This window comes from Rhamphochromis sp. 'chilingali', assembly GCF_963969265.1.
Source record: "Rhamphochromis sp. 'chilingali' genome assembly, chromosome: 7".
In the NCBI taxonomy this organism is placed as follows: domain Eukaryota; kingdom Metazoa; phylum Chordata; class Actinopteri; order Cichliformes; family Cichlidae; genus Rhamphochromis; species Rhamphochromis sp. 'chilingali'.
Genome location: NC_137934.1, coordinates 3,788,506 through 3,807,852, shown reverse-complemented (window position 1 = coordinate 3,807,852; position 19,347 = coordinate 3,788,506). Strand labels below are relative to the sequence as shown.

The window sequence follows — 19,347 nt, the reverse complement described above, 5'->3', positions numbered from 1 at the left end:
ATAAAGGGTGTAGTGGGTGTCAGTCTCACAGCCATTTAAAAGATACAGTTGGATTCTGAAAAGGGGGGTTCTCATAGGGCTATGAAATCTTACACTGCATCTTTCAGTAGGTTGTAGACCCACCTTTAGTAGCAATAACTTGAAATAATGTTTTCTTGAGGACTTATTCAGTCTCTCACATTCCTGTGGAGGAATCTTGGCTCCTTCTCTTTTCAGTATTGCTTCGGTTTGCAGGTATTTGTTCATGCAGAGCTCTGCTAAGATCCTGCCACAGTGTTTTAATTGAGCTGATGTCTGGAGTTTGGACCACTGCAACACCAGACTCTTCTTTTTTGGCCATTCTGTTATAGACTAGCTGGTGTTATTTCATGAAACAATTTGGTCCAAGCTTTAACTGTTGGCCAGAAAGATGGTTTCATATCTTACTATTGAATACTTTGGCATACAGAGGAGTTTGATTGTCTCTGACGGCAAGGTGCCCGGGTCCTGTCGCTGGAAAACGAGCCCAAATTGTAACCTCTCCACCACCGGGCTTGACAATTGTCATGAGGTGGTTGTGTTGAAGTGCTATGTTTAACTTTTGCAAATATGTGGCGCTGTTGTCTTTCTGAAGGATAATGGTCACGTCGTCTTGTGGTTTGTTCCAGAGGTGTGGACTCGAGTCACATGACTTGGACTCGAGTCAGACTCGAGTCATTAATTTTATGACTTTAGACTTGACTTGAAAAAATGTTCTAAGACTTGTGACTTGACTTGGACTTTTACACCAATGACTTGGGACTTGAATTGGACTTGAACCGGTTTACTTGAAAAGACTTGATATTTTACCCCAAATATAAAATTTAACATGCATATTATATGGAGATTGAAAATGTGACGTCATTCACGGGTAGAACCGCAAAGGATTCTGGGAACTCGTGGCAAGCGGTACTAGCGCACGCAGGCTTTCAATTAAAATCAGTCACACAGCGATAAAAAGAAACACAAAAATGTCAAGAAGCCGTTGTATTATTAACTGCAATAGCCGGTCGCATGACAGCCACGGGAAGCCGACGGGTAAAGAGATCGGTTGTTATCGGATTACGTCGTTGAAGAGAAATTGTTCGAGCCATGTTTCCGAAGTAACAAAGAGGCGACTGGATTGCAGCCATTCAAAGATCAAATATAACGTCCTAGAACACTCCAGCTCACAGGTTAGTCTGCTCCAAGCATTTACACAAAGGTCAGTCTGCTGTTGTAGTTAATGCGTCATTTTTCTTAACATAATTAGTGATATAGGTTACAAGCAAGTCTGGCGCTGAACAGAAATTGTCGCGCTATGCTCCTTTATTTATTGTGCATAAATAGTAAATTATCCTGACACAATATTGCGTTTCGCTTCTGTTATTATGGTACACTGACAAAAACACATACTTTTATTCACAGGATAAAACAGGTTTTTTGTATCACTAATTGCCCAGTACGATTACAGCATACAATATTATTGTCACTGCTACATTTCTGTGATGCTACCAGAAATTATTTCCACTGCTAATTAATTACCGTTGAGCTCAAAGGTTATATTAATAAACGGTTAACGAATGTGTATTTATGAAGACGATTTGTGAGACTGGTAAACTTATGATACGTACGATGGTCTTTCGTTCTACACGGTGCATTTCAAGGTCCTGCACCCATCCGTCGGTAAACTGTACCTGGGCTTGTTGCAGTGACCGGAAGTTACTAAACTTCATGAGTGTATGCACTCACTCCAAGAACCGTATAATTATAAATATGCATATAAATATGCTACGATGAGATAGCTGACTTCATCTAACTAGCAAATGTTTTCCAGGCTACGTTGGTGATACAGTTTTTTTTAATGTGTATGATATTTTTGTCATGCGATTTTAAAGCTGGTCCTACAACTGCATCCAAGAATAACATGCAGCTTATCTCAGAACTGTCGGTGAAAATTATTCTTGGAGCTGCATTTTAAAGAGGTGCAATTTCATAATTTGTGTATATTTTCTAAGTTCACTATTTTGTATGTGTTGAGAAAAACACAGATTTTAAAATTACATGGTCTAATATTTACATTTAGCATATAACTGCAACATTATTTTTTCGTTTGTTTTTTTTAAAGACTCGAAAGGACTTGAAATTCAAAGTTTCAGACTTGTGACTTGACTCGGACTTTTACACCAGTGACTTGAGACTCGACTCTGACTTGCCTGACATTACTTGAGACTTGACTTGAGACTTGAGGATAAAGACTTGAGACTTACTTGAGACTTGCAAAACAATGACTTGGTCCCACCTCTGGTTTGTTCAGATTCCACTTTGTGAGCCTGAACCATGCTGCCATGTTCATTTTTATGAAAAAGAGAGCCTGAGGAGTAGCTCTTGGATTTCTTTTCTTCTTTAAGGTCATTGCTGATGTTCCTCCTCCTTAGCATTGTGTAAAACACATACCTCACTGCTCCAGACCTGTAAGCTTCTGCTTTTATAGAGGTGGTCACACTTGCTGATAATCAGTTAATCAAATGCTTTTAATTAGGAGCACACAGCTGCTACACACCCTGCTAATTCCTACGGATTTAGTATGGGTGTATTTAATTTTTTCGCACATTGAATCTGCATTGTGGATTAGTTTTTGTCAGATATAAAATGATGCAGTATGTGCATCAGATGTCGTTCATCTGATGTTGCATTTTATTAATTTTAAGATACATTAAGCACTAGATTATTTTTTGCTGCTCTAATATGTAAAACCATACCATTAAAGAGGGTGTAATTTCTTTTCACCATTACTGTAGCTTTCAGAGTTTCTTGACATTTGGGTTAATAAACCAAAGCTAAAAAAGCTTTGTGACTCATAATAAATAGCATCAAAACTACCTTGAATGTATTCATTGCCTGTTTGTGTGGATTGTATCCTGTGGATGTTTCATTAAAGTCTATGTTTCCCTCCTGGTCAGAGAAATTCAAACATTCCGGAAAGAGAGGAACACTTATGTTTGAACTATTCCGACTATTCCTTCCACAGCATGTCTTTCATCCTGTCTTCCTTCTTTCACTCCATCGCAGCAGATGGCCCCGCCCCTCCCTGAGCCTGGTTCTGCTGGAGGTTTCTTCCTGTTAAAATGGAGTTTTTCCTTCCCTCTGTCGCCAAAGGGCTTGCACAGGGGTCATATGATTGTTGGGTTTTTCTCTGTATGTATTATTGTAGGGTCTACCTTACAATATAAAGTGCCTTGAAGCTTTTGTTGTGATTTGGCGCTGTATAAATAAAACTGAATTGAATTGAAATGTTTATCATGTGGCTTTTTATTAATAATGTGTTAATCTAAACAATAGAAACATGCAATCATCATGTACACAAGTAGATATTTGAAAGTGCTTTCTACTTTTTACTGAGTCACTGGAAAAATAAAAACATTATTGTCTCGCTGACAACTCAGTTCCTTTGGTCTCATTTCTTATGAAGTCAGATGAGTACAATCCTGGATTTGAGCTTTACAGCAGCTTTGTTGTGAAATTCTTCAGCTGTATCGGTCATTAAAAAGATGAGACACGGGTATTGTTGTCAAATTTCCCTACTGCAGGTTTATTGATTCCATCCTCCTTGTTTGGCTGACCAACATTGTCTGTTCCTCCCATGACCTAAGGAAGGAAAAGTATAAGACAGAATTGAGCGCCTGTCATCAGTCGGTTGCTTTTGATACCTTTGCTCTTCAGCACGTACCCCATCTTTGACACGTTTGAACAGGTGATAAGAAAGAGTGTCTTCTTTCATTAGCATAAATCTTGGGTCCACCGTCTCCCTCAATCCCCCTGAAATGATGAGTGGAAGAACAAAAACAAAAAGTCCTTATGAAACAATAAGAAGATCTGAGATCACAGATCCATTCCCAAGTACAGGTAATTAATGGCAAAATCTTTATTTATTTTATTTCATTTGTTTTTTACCTGTCAAGAGACTGATGATTATTCCAACAATAACAGATGTTAAACCTCCAATGACACAGAAGTAAAGGTAGGATGGAGAGTGCCACTGAACCGCATGTCTGGTGGTGAGAGATTAGTAGATATCTTGTTAACAAATGTCTTATTAATGTAATTACACCATATTATGAAAGTATTCTGAAGGCTACAAAGGAATTTGTGAAGACAGTTTGCAAATCTTATTCATAGCCTTTTCCTTTTTTGTTTTCTTTAGGTCACGAGCAGTTGTCCAAGCATTTCACTACATATCGTACTGTGTATGACTGTGTACGTGACAAATAAAAATTTGAATTTGAATTTGAATTTGAAATGAAAAATATATTCAACAAGACTACAGTGCCACTGCGAGCTTGGCTAAAAACCAGCAGTAGGATACTTGGCACATTTATGCTTTCCACCAGGTTTATTATCATTATTATTATTATTATTATTATTATTTTTATTAATGACCTCACAACACTGCCTTTTACTCACTTTTTTAAAATCATATGGCTTTTTTTACTTTACTATACTTTCGTTTATTATAGGAAAGCTCGGTCATCCCATCTCACCAGGCAATATTTCATTCATTCATTCATTCAAGACAGACTGAACCACACTTACATGTCATCAGTATTCTGTCCTGGGGTTGTGGTAAAAAGACTTGGTTCTGTTGGCAGTGGGGTAGTCCAATTGAAACTGCTACCAGTAGTAAAGTTACAACCCTCAGTGCTCAGAAAGAGAGGTCGGGTCATCTCAGGAGGAGAAGGGGATATCATCCCTATAATGCTCACAGAGACAGCTGCAGCCAATCCTGTCACGAGACCACATAGACCTCCCTGTGGACAAATATCAGAATCTTTATTGCCATTGCGCTTTTGAACAACAAAAACTGCATGTAAACACATTCAGTACAAGTGGAAGGGGGCACTTTTAAGAGAAACAAGTATAGATGTACAATAAATTTTAAACAAAGAAAAAAAAATAGTATGTACAAGTCTGTCTGTGAAGGTTCTCAGTCATCCAGGTCATCATAGTCAAAGGAGCTTGCATAAAAGCGTCTGGACTTCTTTAAGTTGCTTAAAGACGTTTCACCTCTCATCCGAGAAGCTTCTTCAGTTCTAAGGTCAAATGGTGGGGAGTCCCAGATTTAAACCTAGTGGGAGTATCCCCCCGCAGAGGGACAAAAGGACCCCCTGATGATCCTCTAATCGCCTGAGCCAAGGTGTGAAACTGGGTGTGGGTCCCAATCAGCCAGAGTTTCGGATGAGCTCGTTGCACCGGCTACATAGGGGATGACAATGTTGTTGCGTCTGTCCTTCTTATCAGAATCTTATCGGTGTATCAGAAAAACTCAGGAGAGTTTTCTCCAAGCATGACATCCCGGTGCATTTCAGACCCAGCAACACGCTCAGACAAAAACTGGTTCACCCGAAAGACAAAACCCCAAAACACAGACTTAACAATGTGGTGTATGCGGTACAGTGCAGCGAGGAATGCCCAGACCTCTACATTGGAGAGACCAAACAGCCACTTCACAAGCGCATGGCACAGCATAGAAGAGCCACCTCCACAGGACAAGACTCAGCAGTCCAAATCAAATCAAATCAAATCACTTTTATTGTCACATCACATGTGCAGGTACATTGGTACAGTACATGTGAGTGAAATTCTTGTGTGCGAGCTTCACAAGCAACAGAGTTGTGCAAAATACAATAACGTAAACAAGCAAAATACAAGAATGGCTAAATCTGAAACGAATAAATATATGTACAATATATAATAGTATATGCATTTCTGGATGTGTATACTAAATGTTTTTCTACGTGTGTGTGTGTGTATACACATATTTTACAAATTAAATAGAGTAAACAATAAAATAAAATATATAAAAACATACAGAGTTGAGACATGTGCAAAACAGTGGCATTAATGTACAGTATGTAGTGCATAATGTTAAAGTTCCAGTAGTGAAGCTGAGGTGTCTATGACGTGTTCAGCAGTCTGATGGCCTGGTGGAAAAAGCTGTCTCTCAGTCTGCTGGTTCGGGACCGGATGCTGCAGAACCTCCTTCCTGACGGAAGTAGTCTGAACAGTTTATGGCTGGGGTGACTGGAGTCCTTGATGATCCTCCCCACTTTCCTCAGGCAGCGCTTCCTGTAGATGTCTTGGAGGGAGGGAAGCTCACCTTCAATTATCCGTTCAAAGCACCGCACTACTCTCTGGAGAGCTTTGCAGTTGTAGGCGGTGCTGTTGCCATACCAGGTGGTGATGCATCCAGTGAGGATGCTCTCAATGGCACAGTGATAGAAGGTCCTGAGGATGCGGGGGTTCATGCCAAATCTTTTCAGTCTCCTGAGAAAGAAGAGGCGCTGCTGCGCCTTCTTCACTGTTTTGTTTATGTGTACTAAACACGTAAGATCCTCAGCCGGATGTACTCCAAGGAACCGGAAGCTGCTCACTCTCTCCACAGCAGCGCCGTTGATGGTGATGGGGGTGTGTACTTCTCTGCACCTCCGGAAGTCCACTATCAACTCCTTTGTCTTTGCGACGTTGAGGGTGAGATGGTTGTCTTGACACCAGTGGGTCAGGGCGCTGACCTCCTCCCTGTAGGCCGTCTCATCACCATTGGTGATAAGACCCACCACTGTAGTGTCGTCCGCAAACTTCACAATGATGTTGGAGTTGTTAGTGGCTGTGCAGTCGTAGGTGTAGAGTGAGTACAGGAGAGGGCTCAGTACACACCCCTGTGGAGCACCAGTGTTCAGTGTGATGGGGGATGAGGTGATGCTGCCCAGTCTGACCACTTGGCGTCTGTCAGACAGGAAGTTAAGGATCCAGCTGCAGAGGGAGCTTCCCAGTCCTAGATCCTGCAGTTTCCTGTCCAGCTTCGAGGGAACGATGGTATTGAATGCTGAGCTGTAATCTACAAACAGCATTCTCACATACGTGTCTCTCTTCTCCAGGTGTGACAGGGCAGTGTGTAGTGTCAGGGCTATGGCATCATCAGTGGACCTGTTGTGGCGGTATGCAAACTGTAGAGGGTCCAGTGAGTCGGGTAGTGCAGAGCAGATGAAGTCCCTGACCAGCTTCTCGAAGCATTTGCTTACGATGGGGGTCAGGGCTAAAGGTCGCCAGTCGTTCAATGAGGAGATGGTGGAGGATTTGGGTACAGGGACGATGGTGGCCATTTTGAAGCAGGCTGGGACTACAGACAGAGAGAGGGAAAGGTTGAAGATGTGCGTGAACACTCCAGCCAGCTGAGCCGCGCATGACTTGAGGACGCGGCCGGGAATCCCGTCCGGACCAGTAGCTTTGCGTGCGTTCACCTTCCTGAAGCACTTCCGCACATCCTCCTCAGACACAGTGTGCGCACTGACGTCATCCGTGGTGCACACACTGTCCGGTCTCATGGTGTTTGCTGTGTCGAATCTAGCGTAGAATACGTTTAGATCCTCACACAGAGAGGCCGTGGTCTGCGGTGTGCTGGTTTTCCCTCTAAAGTCTGTGATCGTGTTTAGTCCCTGCCACATACTCCGAGGGTTGTCAAACTGTTGCTCCACCCTGTCCCTGTACTCACGTTTGGCTGCTTTGATCGTCTTCTGGAGTTGGTAATGTGCGTGTTTGTGGTCCGATGTGTTCGCGGAGGCAAAGGCGGTGCTCCGTGCCGCCAGTGCCGCGCGAACATCTCTGTTAATCCAGGGTTTTTGATTTGGGAAGGATTTAACTGTTCTGGATGGGACGACATCTTCCACGCATTTCCTGATAAATCCGCAGACTGAGTCTGTGTACTCATCAATGTCCCTAGCAGCCACGTGAAACATTTCCCAGTCCGCGTGATCAAAACAGTCCCGCAGCGTAGACTCTGATTGGTCCGTCCAACAGTGCACCGCCCTCCGGGTTGGAGCTTCCTGTTTCAGCTTCTGCCTGTAGGCGGGCAGGAGCAGGATGGAGCGGTGATCTGATTGGCCGAATGGGGCGCGGGGGAGGGCTTTATACGCATCCCGGAAAGAGGTGTAGCAGTGGTCAAGTAGCCGATCTCCACGAGTGTTGAAATGGATGTGTTGGTGGAGTTTTGGTGAGACTTTCTTCAGGTTTCCCTTATTAAAGTCTCCGGCTGTGATAAACGCCGCCTCTGGGTGTGCGGTTTCCTCGCTGCTGATCGCGCTGTACAGTTTCCTGAGTGCTCGGTCAGTGTCGGCTTGTGGGGGAATGTAAACGGCCGTAATAATCACTGCTGTAAATTCCCTCGGTAGCCAGAATGGCCGGCACTTAATCATCAGGTACTCCAGGTCCGGTGAGCAGAAGGATTTGACCGGGTGCACGTTCGCATAATCACACCAGCTGTTGTTGATCATGAAACATACACCACCGCCTCTGCTTTTCCCAGTAAGATCCTGTGACCTGTCCGCGCGGTGCACAGAGAACCCCAGTAGTTGTATTGCGGAGTCCGGTACCTTGTCCGATAGCCAGGTTTCTGTGAGGCAGATCACACAGCAGTCCCGCATCTCTCGCTGGAATGAGATCCGTGCCCGAAGCTCGCACAGCTTGTTCTCCAGAGACTGCACATTAGCCAGTAATAAACTGGGTAACGGTGGTCTGTTAGTGCGCCGTCTCAGTCGAACCAGAACGCCAGATCTTCTCCCTCTGCGTCGGCGTTTGTGGCCTCCAGGGACAGAGAACAAAGGCGTCTCAGGTGAGATGAATGGGGGGTCTGCAAACGGAGCGTCCGTGTTGCAAAACTTGAACTCCGGAAAGTTATAAGAAAGACCGTCTTTTATGTCCATCTGCATCTTAAGGATAAAGGTCACTCTTTTGAGGATGCCAATGTTCACATTTTGGACAGAGAGGACAGATGGTTTGAAAGAGGAGTGAAAGAAGCCATCTATGTCCACTGTGAGCGACCATCTTTGAACAGAGGCGGGGGTTTACGACACCAATTGTCTGCCATCTATAATCAAGTTTTGAGATCCCTCCCCAGACGCCTTAAAGCCCACTCACATCCTGGGCCATCTGACCTCAGGAATTCGCATGATAAGGTGGGGCCAGGTTTCACAATGAACACACCCGAAACTCTGGCTGATTGGGACCCACACCCAGTTTCACACCTTGGCTCAGGCGATTAGAGGATCATCAGGGGGTCCTTTTGTCCCTCTGCGGGGGGATACTCCCACTAGGTTTAAATCTGGGACTCCCCACCATTTGACCTTAGAACTGAAGAAGCTTCTCGGATGAGAGGTGAAACGTCTTCAAGCAACTTAAAGAAGTCCAGACGCTTTTCTTTGCAAGCTCCTTAGACTATGTACAAGTCTGTATACAAGAATGTACAAGTGAGAATACGGTTGCCACACAGTGCTTCAGTCCTCAGAATATTGCACAGTTCCTTCGAAATATTGCACAATTAAAAGACGAACAAGAATATTACACAGTTAAAAAGAAAAAAAATATTGCACAGTTGAAGGTTGTGTTTTTGCAGTGGCTTATCTCCCAAGTGTATTTATAAATGCAACAGCCCTGGCGTATGTGCTGTTTCTGTCTGTTTGTTTTGGCCTTAATTGTCCAGTACCGCCTTCCTGAGGGTAACAGCTGGAACAGGTGATGTGCGGGGTGGGATGTGTCCTTCTGGATGCTGTAGGCTTTCCTGTGGCAGCAGGACCTGTACACCTCCTCCAGGGAAGAGTACAGCTCTTGATCACAGCTGATGATCCTCTGTGCTGTGTTGATGACCCTCTGGAGTGATGCTTACTCCGAAGCAGTACTGCTGGCAAACCACACTGGGATGCAGTGTGTCAGTGTACTTTCAATGGAGCACCTGTAGAAGGACACTAGCAGCTCCTTGGCTAAGGCGTTGTTCTTCAGGACGCTCAGGAAGTGGAGTCGCTGCTGTGCCTTCTTGATCATAGCTGTGGTGTTTGTTTTCCAGGACAGGTCACCACCCAGGTGCAGGCCCAGGAGTCAGAGACCCTCTCCAAACAGTCCCCATTAATGTGTATGGGCTGGGGGTCAGATTTGTTTCTTCTGAAGTCAACTACTATTTCTTTGGGGTTTTTTTGGTATTGACGACCAGATTGTTTCAGCTGCACCTTGATGACATATTTTCGACTTCATCCCTGTATGCAGACTCATCTCCCGTCGTGATGAGCCCAATCACAGTTGTGTCATCAGCAAACTTGTTAAAATTAATATTTACAGCATACGAATGTTGGATGGGTGGGTGGGGGGTGTAGTCGTGAGTGTATAGAGCGTACAGCAGGGGACTCGGCACACATCCCTGAGTTTGGTCATTATTATTTTTATCCTACTGTTAACATTTTTTTTAAAACATTAAGCATTTAATAAAGTGTTTTTTAATACTGTTAATAAGAAAAATGCTCCCGTACTATGTTATATGATGATAAATTGATGTTAGGTTGATTTAGGAAAATACCAAAATGAGAATGGACTTACTATGGAGTTGACAAATGGACAGAGGACACCCAAACTGAACAGACCGAGTAAAGGACCCCCAGTGACCCCCCAAATGATGGACACTGCCTGTTTGAAGAGACCTGCAGCTCAAAAAACACTTTACAAATGGTCGTATTTACTGAGGTGAAAAATGTACTTATTTACGTAATTAACATGCTTTCTAATAAACAACAACATTCCTGGATAGGGATGGGTACCAGTACCGGTTCTGACAAACTGTAGTAACCAGACCGAAAAGCAGCGCACATTTCGGTGCTTTCGTTTTTTTCCTGAGATGTCATACACTTTGGATTCTAGCCAATCATTTTACCTTTGCAAGCGTACGTTCTTTTAGAATAGAGCTACAGATTAAAAATGCCCAAGGCGAAGCGGTCAAAAGTCTGGCTGTACTTGACAGCAAAAGATGCAAACTCAGCAGCCTGCAACAAGTGCTTTAAGCTGATACTGTGCAAGGGAGGTAACTCCTCGAATCTGATGAAACACCTGGCGACGTGTAGCATTTTGTTAAAAGCCGAGAAGTGCACCGTATTTGATAGCTTGCTGCGAGACCTCACACCGAGCACATCTACTGCGGGTGTGGCCCCTGTTATCGGACCCGGAGTTAGCAACATCCCCCAAGAACCCGAAGAGGAGAGTCCTGGCCCCTAGCCCTGCCAGTGTAGCAGAAATGATGACGGATGATGATGCAGCAGCAGCCGTTCTTCTCTGCGTGAGTAGCTTAATGTTGTTCGTGTGTAATTTACGTTGAGTAGGCTAACCACGTTATTAATTTAATGCACGTAAGGTGAACTAGCAAACACCGTCGTAGTTTCATGCGGCTGTCTTCTTGTTTGATGGCAGATACTCCCTTCACCCTGGCCAAAAAGGCTAAAATGACCAAAGAAAAAGAGGGAAACAGCTGAACATGAGAGGTTTTTGGACAAAGTCTGTGTTTATTCCATTGTTTAAGCACTGCTTCCAGCCAAGAGTGATACCATTGTTACGACCTGGCTCAAAAGCCGCAACATAAAAAAGGAGATGAATACCAGAGTATGGGTGAGAAGAGGTTTTATCTTAAAATGGAATAGCAGGTTGGCTAAAAGACAAGGCACAGACAAGTGAGCTCCCTGCAGCTTGCCTCAGGTATGCTTTTATCCACACCTGACTGGGTGTGGCCGATTAGGGGCTGCAGAGGGACGTAACACCTCCCTTAAAAGGGTCCCTCTAGGACCCCTAAACAAATTAAAAGTCCCTCTGAAGCCTTGAACCCTCAAAAATAAGTTGGCATATTTAAGCATGGATGGGCATGAGGATTTGAAGTAACATGTGACCAACACAAAGGAGCACAACAGTCACAAACCCAAAATGATTACCTGATCTGCTACAACACAAAACCAAAAGTAGCAACAAATAATCACAACTAAGTGATCTGTTGTCTCCACCACACAAACAGTCACATACAAGTGGCCCTATACCACAACAAGTTACTTTAATCCAAAAAGTTCAGTAAATCAAGCACACTAGTGACCAACCACAAAATGGAGAGCTACGGCCACACAATGATCACATCAAGGGTGGCTCAGCACCCCACAGTGTTATTGCCATCACCTGGCCAACAACACTCACAAGTGATCCAACAAAATAGCCATATTCCCCACAATACTAACGGTCACAACACAAAACACTCACCTCACAAAGATCTCATTAGCATCCATCAACACTGACATATGCACACACATGGTGTACACACAATGCCAACCTAAAAACAGCCTACCTGCCTCAGCTACAGACCATAATCATGAATGGTCTCAAACCTCCTACCAAGTTTGGTGCCACTGATTTACTATGTGCAACTCCCAGCCTAAAACACTAAAAACAACAAAACACTAGCTTTACCTATCCTAGTCTTCAGTGGTGTACCAGGCTCGAGGCAACTTTAAACACGAACTCGAGAGCAGGCAGCAGACCAGAGATATAGTCTCCTACCAAACTCTGAAGCGTACCCCCACCCAAAATAGCCACCAAACACAACAAATTAAAACAAGCAAAACAACAAACAAGTGCTTCGCTGAAAGGGCAGCACAGACACCCAGCTGAAACACACTCACTAAAGGGACGTTACTCAATCACAGTGAACACCTTCACTCACCCACTTAAAAGCAATACAAAAAACTGATATGCAATCTTCACTAAAATGTCCAAATATCCCGGATGAGCCGCCACTTATGTTATGACCCAGCTCAAAAGCCGCAACATAAAAACGGAGATGAATAACAGAGTGTTAGTGTGAAGAGGCTTTAGCTTAAAATGGCTTAGCAGGTTGGCTCAAATGGCTTGTACCACCAAGGCAAAGACTAGTGAGCTCCCTGGACACTTGCCTCAGGTATGCTTTTATCCACACCTGACTAGGTGTGGCCAATTAGCACCAGCTGAACACACTGAGCAGATTAGAGGCTGCAGAGGGACGTAACACCATATATGCCCTATAGCTGCAGAAAAGGCTAACATTGTTACCTTTTTACAAAAAAAACAGCTAAACATAAGAGGTTTTTGGACAAAGTGTGTGTTCTCCATTCTTTAAGCACCGGTTCGAGCACCGTTTAAGCACCAGCACCGTTTCAAAAGTACCGGTTTGGTACTGGTATCGGATAAAACCTAAATGATACCCATTCCTATTCCTGGATGTGTTTGCCTGAACACATTGACAGCTCTGCATTAACAGATCCCTCTACCTGCATCATATGTCCCATGAGTGATGCCAGTCCAGCCATGGCAACGCATACAATTCCAAAAAACAAACCTGCAAAAACATCACATCACAAAATGACATTTTTATTGACTAACAGCCGCATCCACGTAGCAGTGCTCAGTTTAATCTAATATAACATGCAGTCTGTGTTATAAACAAACAACAGGAAACCCGTTATTTACTCAGCCCTTTGGAGATCAAGAGAAGCTTTTTCTCAGATAGTTTAATGCGTGGTTTGATCAGGTCCTCCATGGTCACTGCAGCCATTGCGTTGATTGAAGTAGAAACTGTGCTGAACATGAAGAAATGAACCATGTTTACTCTGGACTAATGGACATAACTGACACTTCAAATGTGGCACAGCTTTAAATGTTACATGCAACATGAATAAAAATATATCAAATTATGTTGTATGAACCTCAGAGAGGCACTATATACTGCAGCAAAAAATAGTCCTGGAAGACCTTGGTGATCTGCCAAGATATCCATCACCAAATAAGGCAACAGCTGTAAAGGGAAAAAAAGATTTTTATTTTAAGATCATAAAATAACTTGAATAAAAACAAACATCCTGTGGTTTCTTTGTTTATGTGTATGGACCTGATCAGGTGATGAAACTTGTCCAGCTTTCCATGGGTCACAGTTCTTATAGAACGAATAAAGACACAGCCCTGAAATCACTGACGATGTCAGGGTGCAAGCTAGGCCTAACACGTTGATGAAGAGAGCTCTGAAAAAACACAACACGAAAAAGTGACGTATGCAAACAAAAATCAGTGTAGCATAGCAAACGAGATTATATTTCTTATCACTGTATGCTGATGATGTCATCATTTATCATAGCTATCTTTTCCAAGTTTATGATAAGAACGTGTCATTTGCCAGCAAACCCCACCAATGTAGTGTCTTTGGCTGAATCAGAATTTACATAGATGTGGAAATAGACGTGTCATATATCGTTGTTTATTGGTGTTTTTTTTATTATTATTATTTTAATTATTAGTTTTGCAAGCTAAACAGGAAGGAAGGAATACATTCCTTTGAATCACTCACAATCTGGCATGTTTAATGCTCTTGCAGGAGTTGTATCTCTGAACTTGAGGTTGGTAGGTCCCATAAATTGAGCTCCAAGTAAAGGCCCCTCCGATGACAAGTGTCCAAAAAGTGTGTCTTCTCAGAGGGTTTATGTCAAAGCTGGGATTACACAATGAAAGGATGATTTTAGTATAACACACACACACACACGCACACGCACACACACACACACGCACAACACACACACACACACACACACACACACACACACACACACACACACACACACACACACACACACACACACACATATACTCACTCCACAAAGTTAATTCTTCCTCCTTCTTGGGCATCTGACAAGATAGTGGAGATTCCTCCTTTTAAGATCACACTTTTGATTATAACAGACATGTAGCCTGCAAACATTATTCCAATCTGGAAGAAAAATCAGAGATTTGTTTGGTTGGCAGATCTGTATTCTGTAACTATGTTGACAGATTTTGGTCCCAGTTATCAAATTCTTGCTAATTTACATGAATACTGCAAAGAATCAAGACATGACTCAAACGTGGTTGTGGTGTCGATAAAATTAGACTGAAACCTGATTGCAATTTAATTCAGTTTTACTTACATAGAATATGGAATATATTTATATGGTTCCAAATCATAACAAAAGGACATTATACTGTAAGATAAAGACGCTACAATCCAGAGAAAACGCCAGCAATCAAATGGCAGTGTGAACCAAAAAACTCCCTTTTAACAGGAAGAAACGTCAACATCAAGGAGGGGCAGCCATCTACCACAACTATTTGGAGGGCATGTTGTATTGTGTATTTTTTTCAATTTATTTGATCCAGAACCCTACCTGAACAACATCTGTCCACACCACAGCTTTCAGGCCACCCTGTAACAAACGCCACAAAACAAGAAAAATCTCTGTCAAAAAGGTTAGGAAGCTGTATTAATGAACAGAATGCATAACGTGGAAATATGTGACCGTATTCTGTAGTAGAACATTTTCAGAAAGCACAAGTGATGGGAATAACGGCGTTACTTTTTTCAGTAATGAGTAATCGAACTAATTACTATTCCTTTTGTTACAACGCCGTTACCGTTACTAACAAGAAAATGCGGTCTGTTACTATTTTTCAACAAACAGACGGCTGAAGCTGTCTTCAGCTTACCGCATCTTATAGAAGTTGCACGGAAGCAGCTGTAATTTGGCACAACACCTGTAGCTAAGGGGCAAAACAATCGCATGAGTGCTGCTGTTTGACTGAGGAAGAATAAAGTGGTCGTGGTAAGCCAATCACATGACCACTTTAAGATGCCAAAGCAACAAGGTGATATGTACCAGTTTTTAAATTGTGGTGATAGGCCACGTAAAACCAGAGTCATGATAAACAAGATATACGTGGCGTTTTTTTCCTCAATAGCTTCGTCATGTTAACTGTCTAAGGGCAGCGCAGCGAGACCTCTCTGCTTATGACCATGCAACACATTATGCAATGACGGTTCCAACTTTTGACCCTTAATGATTGCATGTGAAAGCATCAAATTTAAAAAATCAGAGGTGATGTTACATGAGAGATATTTTGTTTTAAAGGGTAAATGGGAAGGGGACCTCATGAATTTTAGGAAAATGTAAATATTCTCATTTAATCTCTGCTGAATGTGAAAGTGGGGGTCTCTTAAGGTTCCTGGCTTAGTGATGCTCGATGAGGTTCGACTGACAATGTGATGCACTGCAGTGTGTGTGTCGTATGTAATAAATGTTTTACTAACCAGTGCACAATACAAAGTACAAACAGTGGCTGTCGAAATAATCCCACCCCACAGGTTCATACCAGTCACTGCAAAAAGAAGGGAAATTCATTAACAGGGGAAACACTCTTGTTCAAGATCCCTTCACGAACTTAACTGCTGTGAACTGGAGCTGACATACCTTGGTTCAAAGCCAGAGCTGGAGCATAAATTACAAGTCCAGTGTAGAGCAACTGTGGCAAAGAGTTAGAAAGTCACAACAACAACATGTCTCTGCTGATACCAACGTAGTTTTATGTGCAGAAGTCAAAGCACTACAAAGATTGAACCACTGGCTTCTTACTACGTTAAAAAAGAAGATCAGCATTCCCAGGAGACGAGTGGCTCTGCTGAAACGCAGCTCCAGATACTTGGCAGAGACCAGACAGAGAAAAGACGCATATTGATACTGATACATGAAACTTCTAGTTCCCCTCACTCCCTACAAATCAGAGGCAAAACTAGTAATAATGTTGTAAACAAAACCACAGTTACCTCATATGTGCTGTTGATGGCCAGTCTGTAGAAAACTGGGAGAAAGACTTCGGATGTGTACACCACTGCTATTACATAGGAAATACTTAAATAGCCAAATATGGCTCCGTAGCGATACACCTACGGACAGGTTGAAAAAGATTTATGGAAACACAAAATAGCAAAACAGCTGGTTGGCTGGTGAAACTTTGCCGGAGATCATTTGAAACGCTGATGCTGCTGATACTGAACGAGCTTTGGAGCAACATATGAACAGTGCTGAACTCTGGTGAGTAACACGAAAACTTTAAATTTGTTATTTGATTTGTTTGAAATTGAAAGCGGTGCACTCAAAGTAATGCTCGGTTAGCTGACTCCAGCCGTCTTCTAATGCACAGAAATCACAGTTTTACACATTTTGTAAAATTCTAATTTAAGCTCTGAATAAATGTTTGTGCGCTGAGGAAGCTGAGTGCAGATCCAGGACAGTCCCGACACGTTACCTCGGCTGGGTTGGAGAGCACAGTGACGGATGACATGTAGCTGGCAGTGAGGGACATGGAGACAGCCAGGGCATTGAGTTTTCGGCCCCCAGTTAAAAAGTCCCTGGAGGTTCCTTGTTTCCTGCTTCTCCAGGCGTAATAAAAACCAACAGCAGCAGACAGGAGCAGAACGACAGCAAACACCACATAGTCTGCTGCCACGAGCAAGTGAGCATCCTCGGACATTTTATCAGTCGGAGCAAAACTGAAATAAAGCTAAAGCGTTTATCAGGCAGTGCTTTGTAGATCACTGGGAAGGCGGTGTCATCACCTCCAGGTACTCTATTGAACTGTAAGATAAATTATTCCAGACGGTGCGCGGACGTGTCCTTTCAGGTTAACTTGACACTCAAAGTTAATGAATAAAGTTTAGAAGTTAGAGTTTGAACCCAAACACATAAAACGTGGGTAACAATAGTACTTTGTGCCACCACCAGAAAACTATCAGAAAACTGGATGCATGTGGCTGGTGGATGTCAGACAGGGACGTGCTCTTTGTCCTGAGATTTGGTTCATTTCTGCAAATTACACTGTGTTTGCATTTGGAACACCATGTGTATTTGTTCTGGGCTCTCTTAATAATCGGTTATTGCATTTAAGAAACTGTTATGGCATCCTAAGCACTTGTTTAACCATTGTGCTTCTCCATTAAAAGTAATCCTATAGACTAAAGGTGCCAAACATAGGGCCCGTGGGCCAAAAGACTGCCCCACTGGATATCTTTAGAGCTTAAACTTAGGACTTTTGACTGTATTTTCATAAGTTTCACAGTTTTTACTGATAAAGATGTTCACCATGACCATTCATATTATACACCAAAGTAAGGGATAAATAATTCAATGACAGAAACCTTCCTCTTTTTGTTTGTTTCTCATTCTCAATGGAAATTTTTCATTAGTATTTTTCATTTGTTATATTGTCATAATGGGTCCACAGTAATAACAATAAATTGTAAGTGGCTGATAAGAGTTTCATAAACTGCCTCTTCTGTTTAGTGATTAGTCGCTTCCCTGGTGTTGTACCTTTTCACATGTGAAGCGACTGTTTTAGTTTCTCACTGTGCAGGGTATAATGCTGGATGCTCGTACGAATAACAATAAAGTTCACTCTAACATTTCATTTGATGGATTTTATGAATCCCACCTTTCCCTTCCCATCTATGTTCTGATTGTTTATGGTTTAATAACCCCAGCAGGTGCTAAGAATAATTTAGTCACTTTTTATTTTTACAGTGATCCAATGACAGCGGGAATGGGCTCCAGTCCAACCGTGACCCGGAGTGTATATGTGGAAGAAATGGATGGACTATGAGTCAAATTCATTTTAAATGAGCAAGTCACTTGTTAACTTAGGGAGATGTTTCCCAATTGACTCAACGTTTAAGTTGGCTCAATGTTTTTGAATGCATCTTCAATCTGTGTGCAGCTGTCCTGTCATGGTTATCTGATCATATATATGTAATGAAATCAAAGGAAGAGGAAAAAGTGGCAGAGTTGGCAAATGGACACAGGATACCCAACACAAACAGACCAAACAGTTCTATAACTTCCACTGACCCCACCCATGATGGTTCTTGCCTGTGAGAGACATCTGAAGTGAAACCTTAAATGCTTTATATACACATGCACATGTTTAAAAAGTTCAAGTGTTTGGTAGGCCACATTTAAGATTCATGCATTTTCATGTTGTGACTTGTATCAACAGATTCTCACTACCTGAGCAAGTAGTCCCATAAGTGATGCCAGGCCAGCCATAGAAACACACAACCCTCCGATACCGCAACCTGCAACAACATCGTGTAACAACTGACATTTTAATCATGAAGATTTATTAACTAATTCAGCTTTAGCCTCAGTCACATACCAGTGCTCAAAGGACAGAGTTCACCATGTACTGTGAACAGATCAGGTACGTACTCAGTGCTCTGGAGATGTAAAGCAATTGTCTGTCAGTCAGTGTGACATTTGGCTTGATCAGCTCCTCTAGAGTCACTGCAGCCAATGTGTTGATGATTGATGAGAGACTGTGCTGAGTGTAATGAAAGTTATTAAAATCCTGTACTTCACATTTGACATTTATCATTTAAGTGATGGAAACAGCTAGGAAACAAGCTGCATTAAGTAAACTATGTGGCCCAGAGGTGTTAAGTAACAAAGTACAAATACTTTTTTATATTTCCCCTAAAAGGGTCCAGGCGATGAGGGAATGTAACAAAAAGTGTTGGGTCGGAAAAAGGACACAGGGAGGCAAAAGGGTTAAAAAGTGTTATTAAAGTTTCTATTAATAACTCAACTAAAAGAGACGGACAAGCCGCTATCACCATTTTCA

At 42.5% G+C, this 19,347-nt stretch overlaps 1 protein-coding gene across 1 annotated transcript; it reads right to left on the bottom strand.

The window, feature by feature from the left end:
* Positions 1–3,307: 3,307 nt before the first annotated feature.
* Positions 3,308–17,290, bottom strand: LOC308400393 (sodium-coupled monocarboxylate transporter 1-like). Its single transcript, XM_080888056.1, has 17 exons — positions 16,981–17,290; positions 16,499–16,618; positions 16,308–16,373; positions 16,146–16,197; positions 15,986–16,053; positions 15,066–15,104; positions 14,517–14,632; positions 14,216–14,356; positions 13,763–13,892; positions 13,581–13,669; positions 13,345–13,454; positions 13,146–13,213; positions 10,414–10,500; positions 4,591–4,805; positions 3,952–4,049; positions 3,728–3,816; positions 3,308–3,645 (listed from the first exon to the last, which is right to left on the bottom strand). The coding sequence occupies exons 1-17, from the start codon at positions 17,203–17,205 to the stop codon at positions 3,541–3,543; spliced, it is 1,818 nt and encodes a 605-aa protein (XP_080744182.1). The 5' UTR covers positions 17,206–17,290; the 3' UTR covers positions 3,308–3,540.
* Between the last annotated feature and the right edge of the window lie 2,057 nt (positions 17,291–19,347).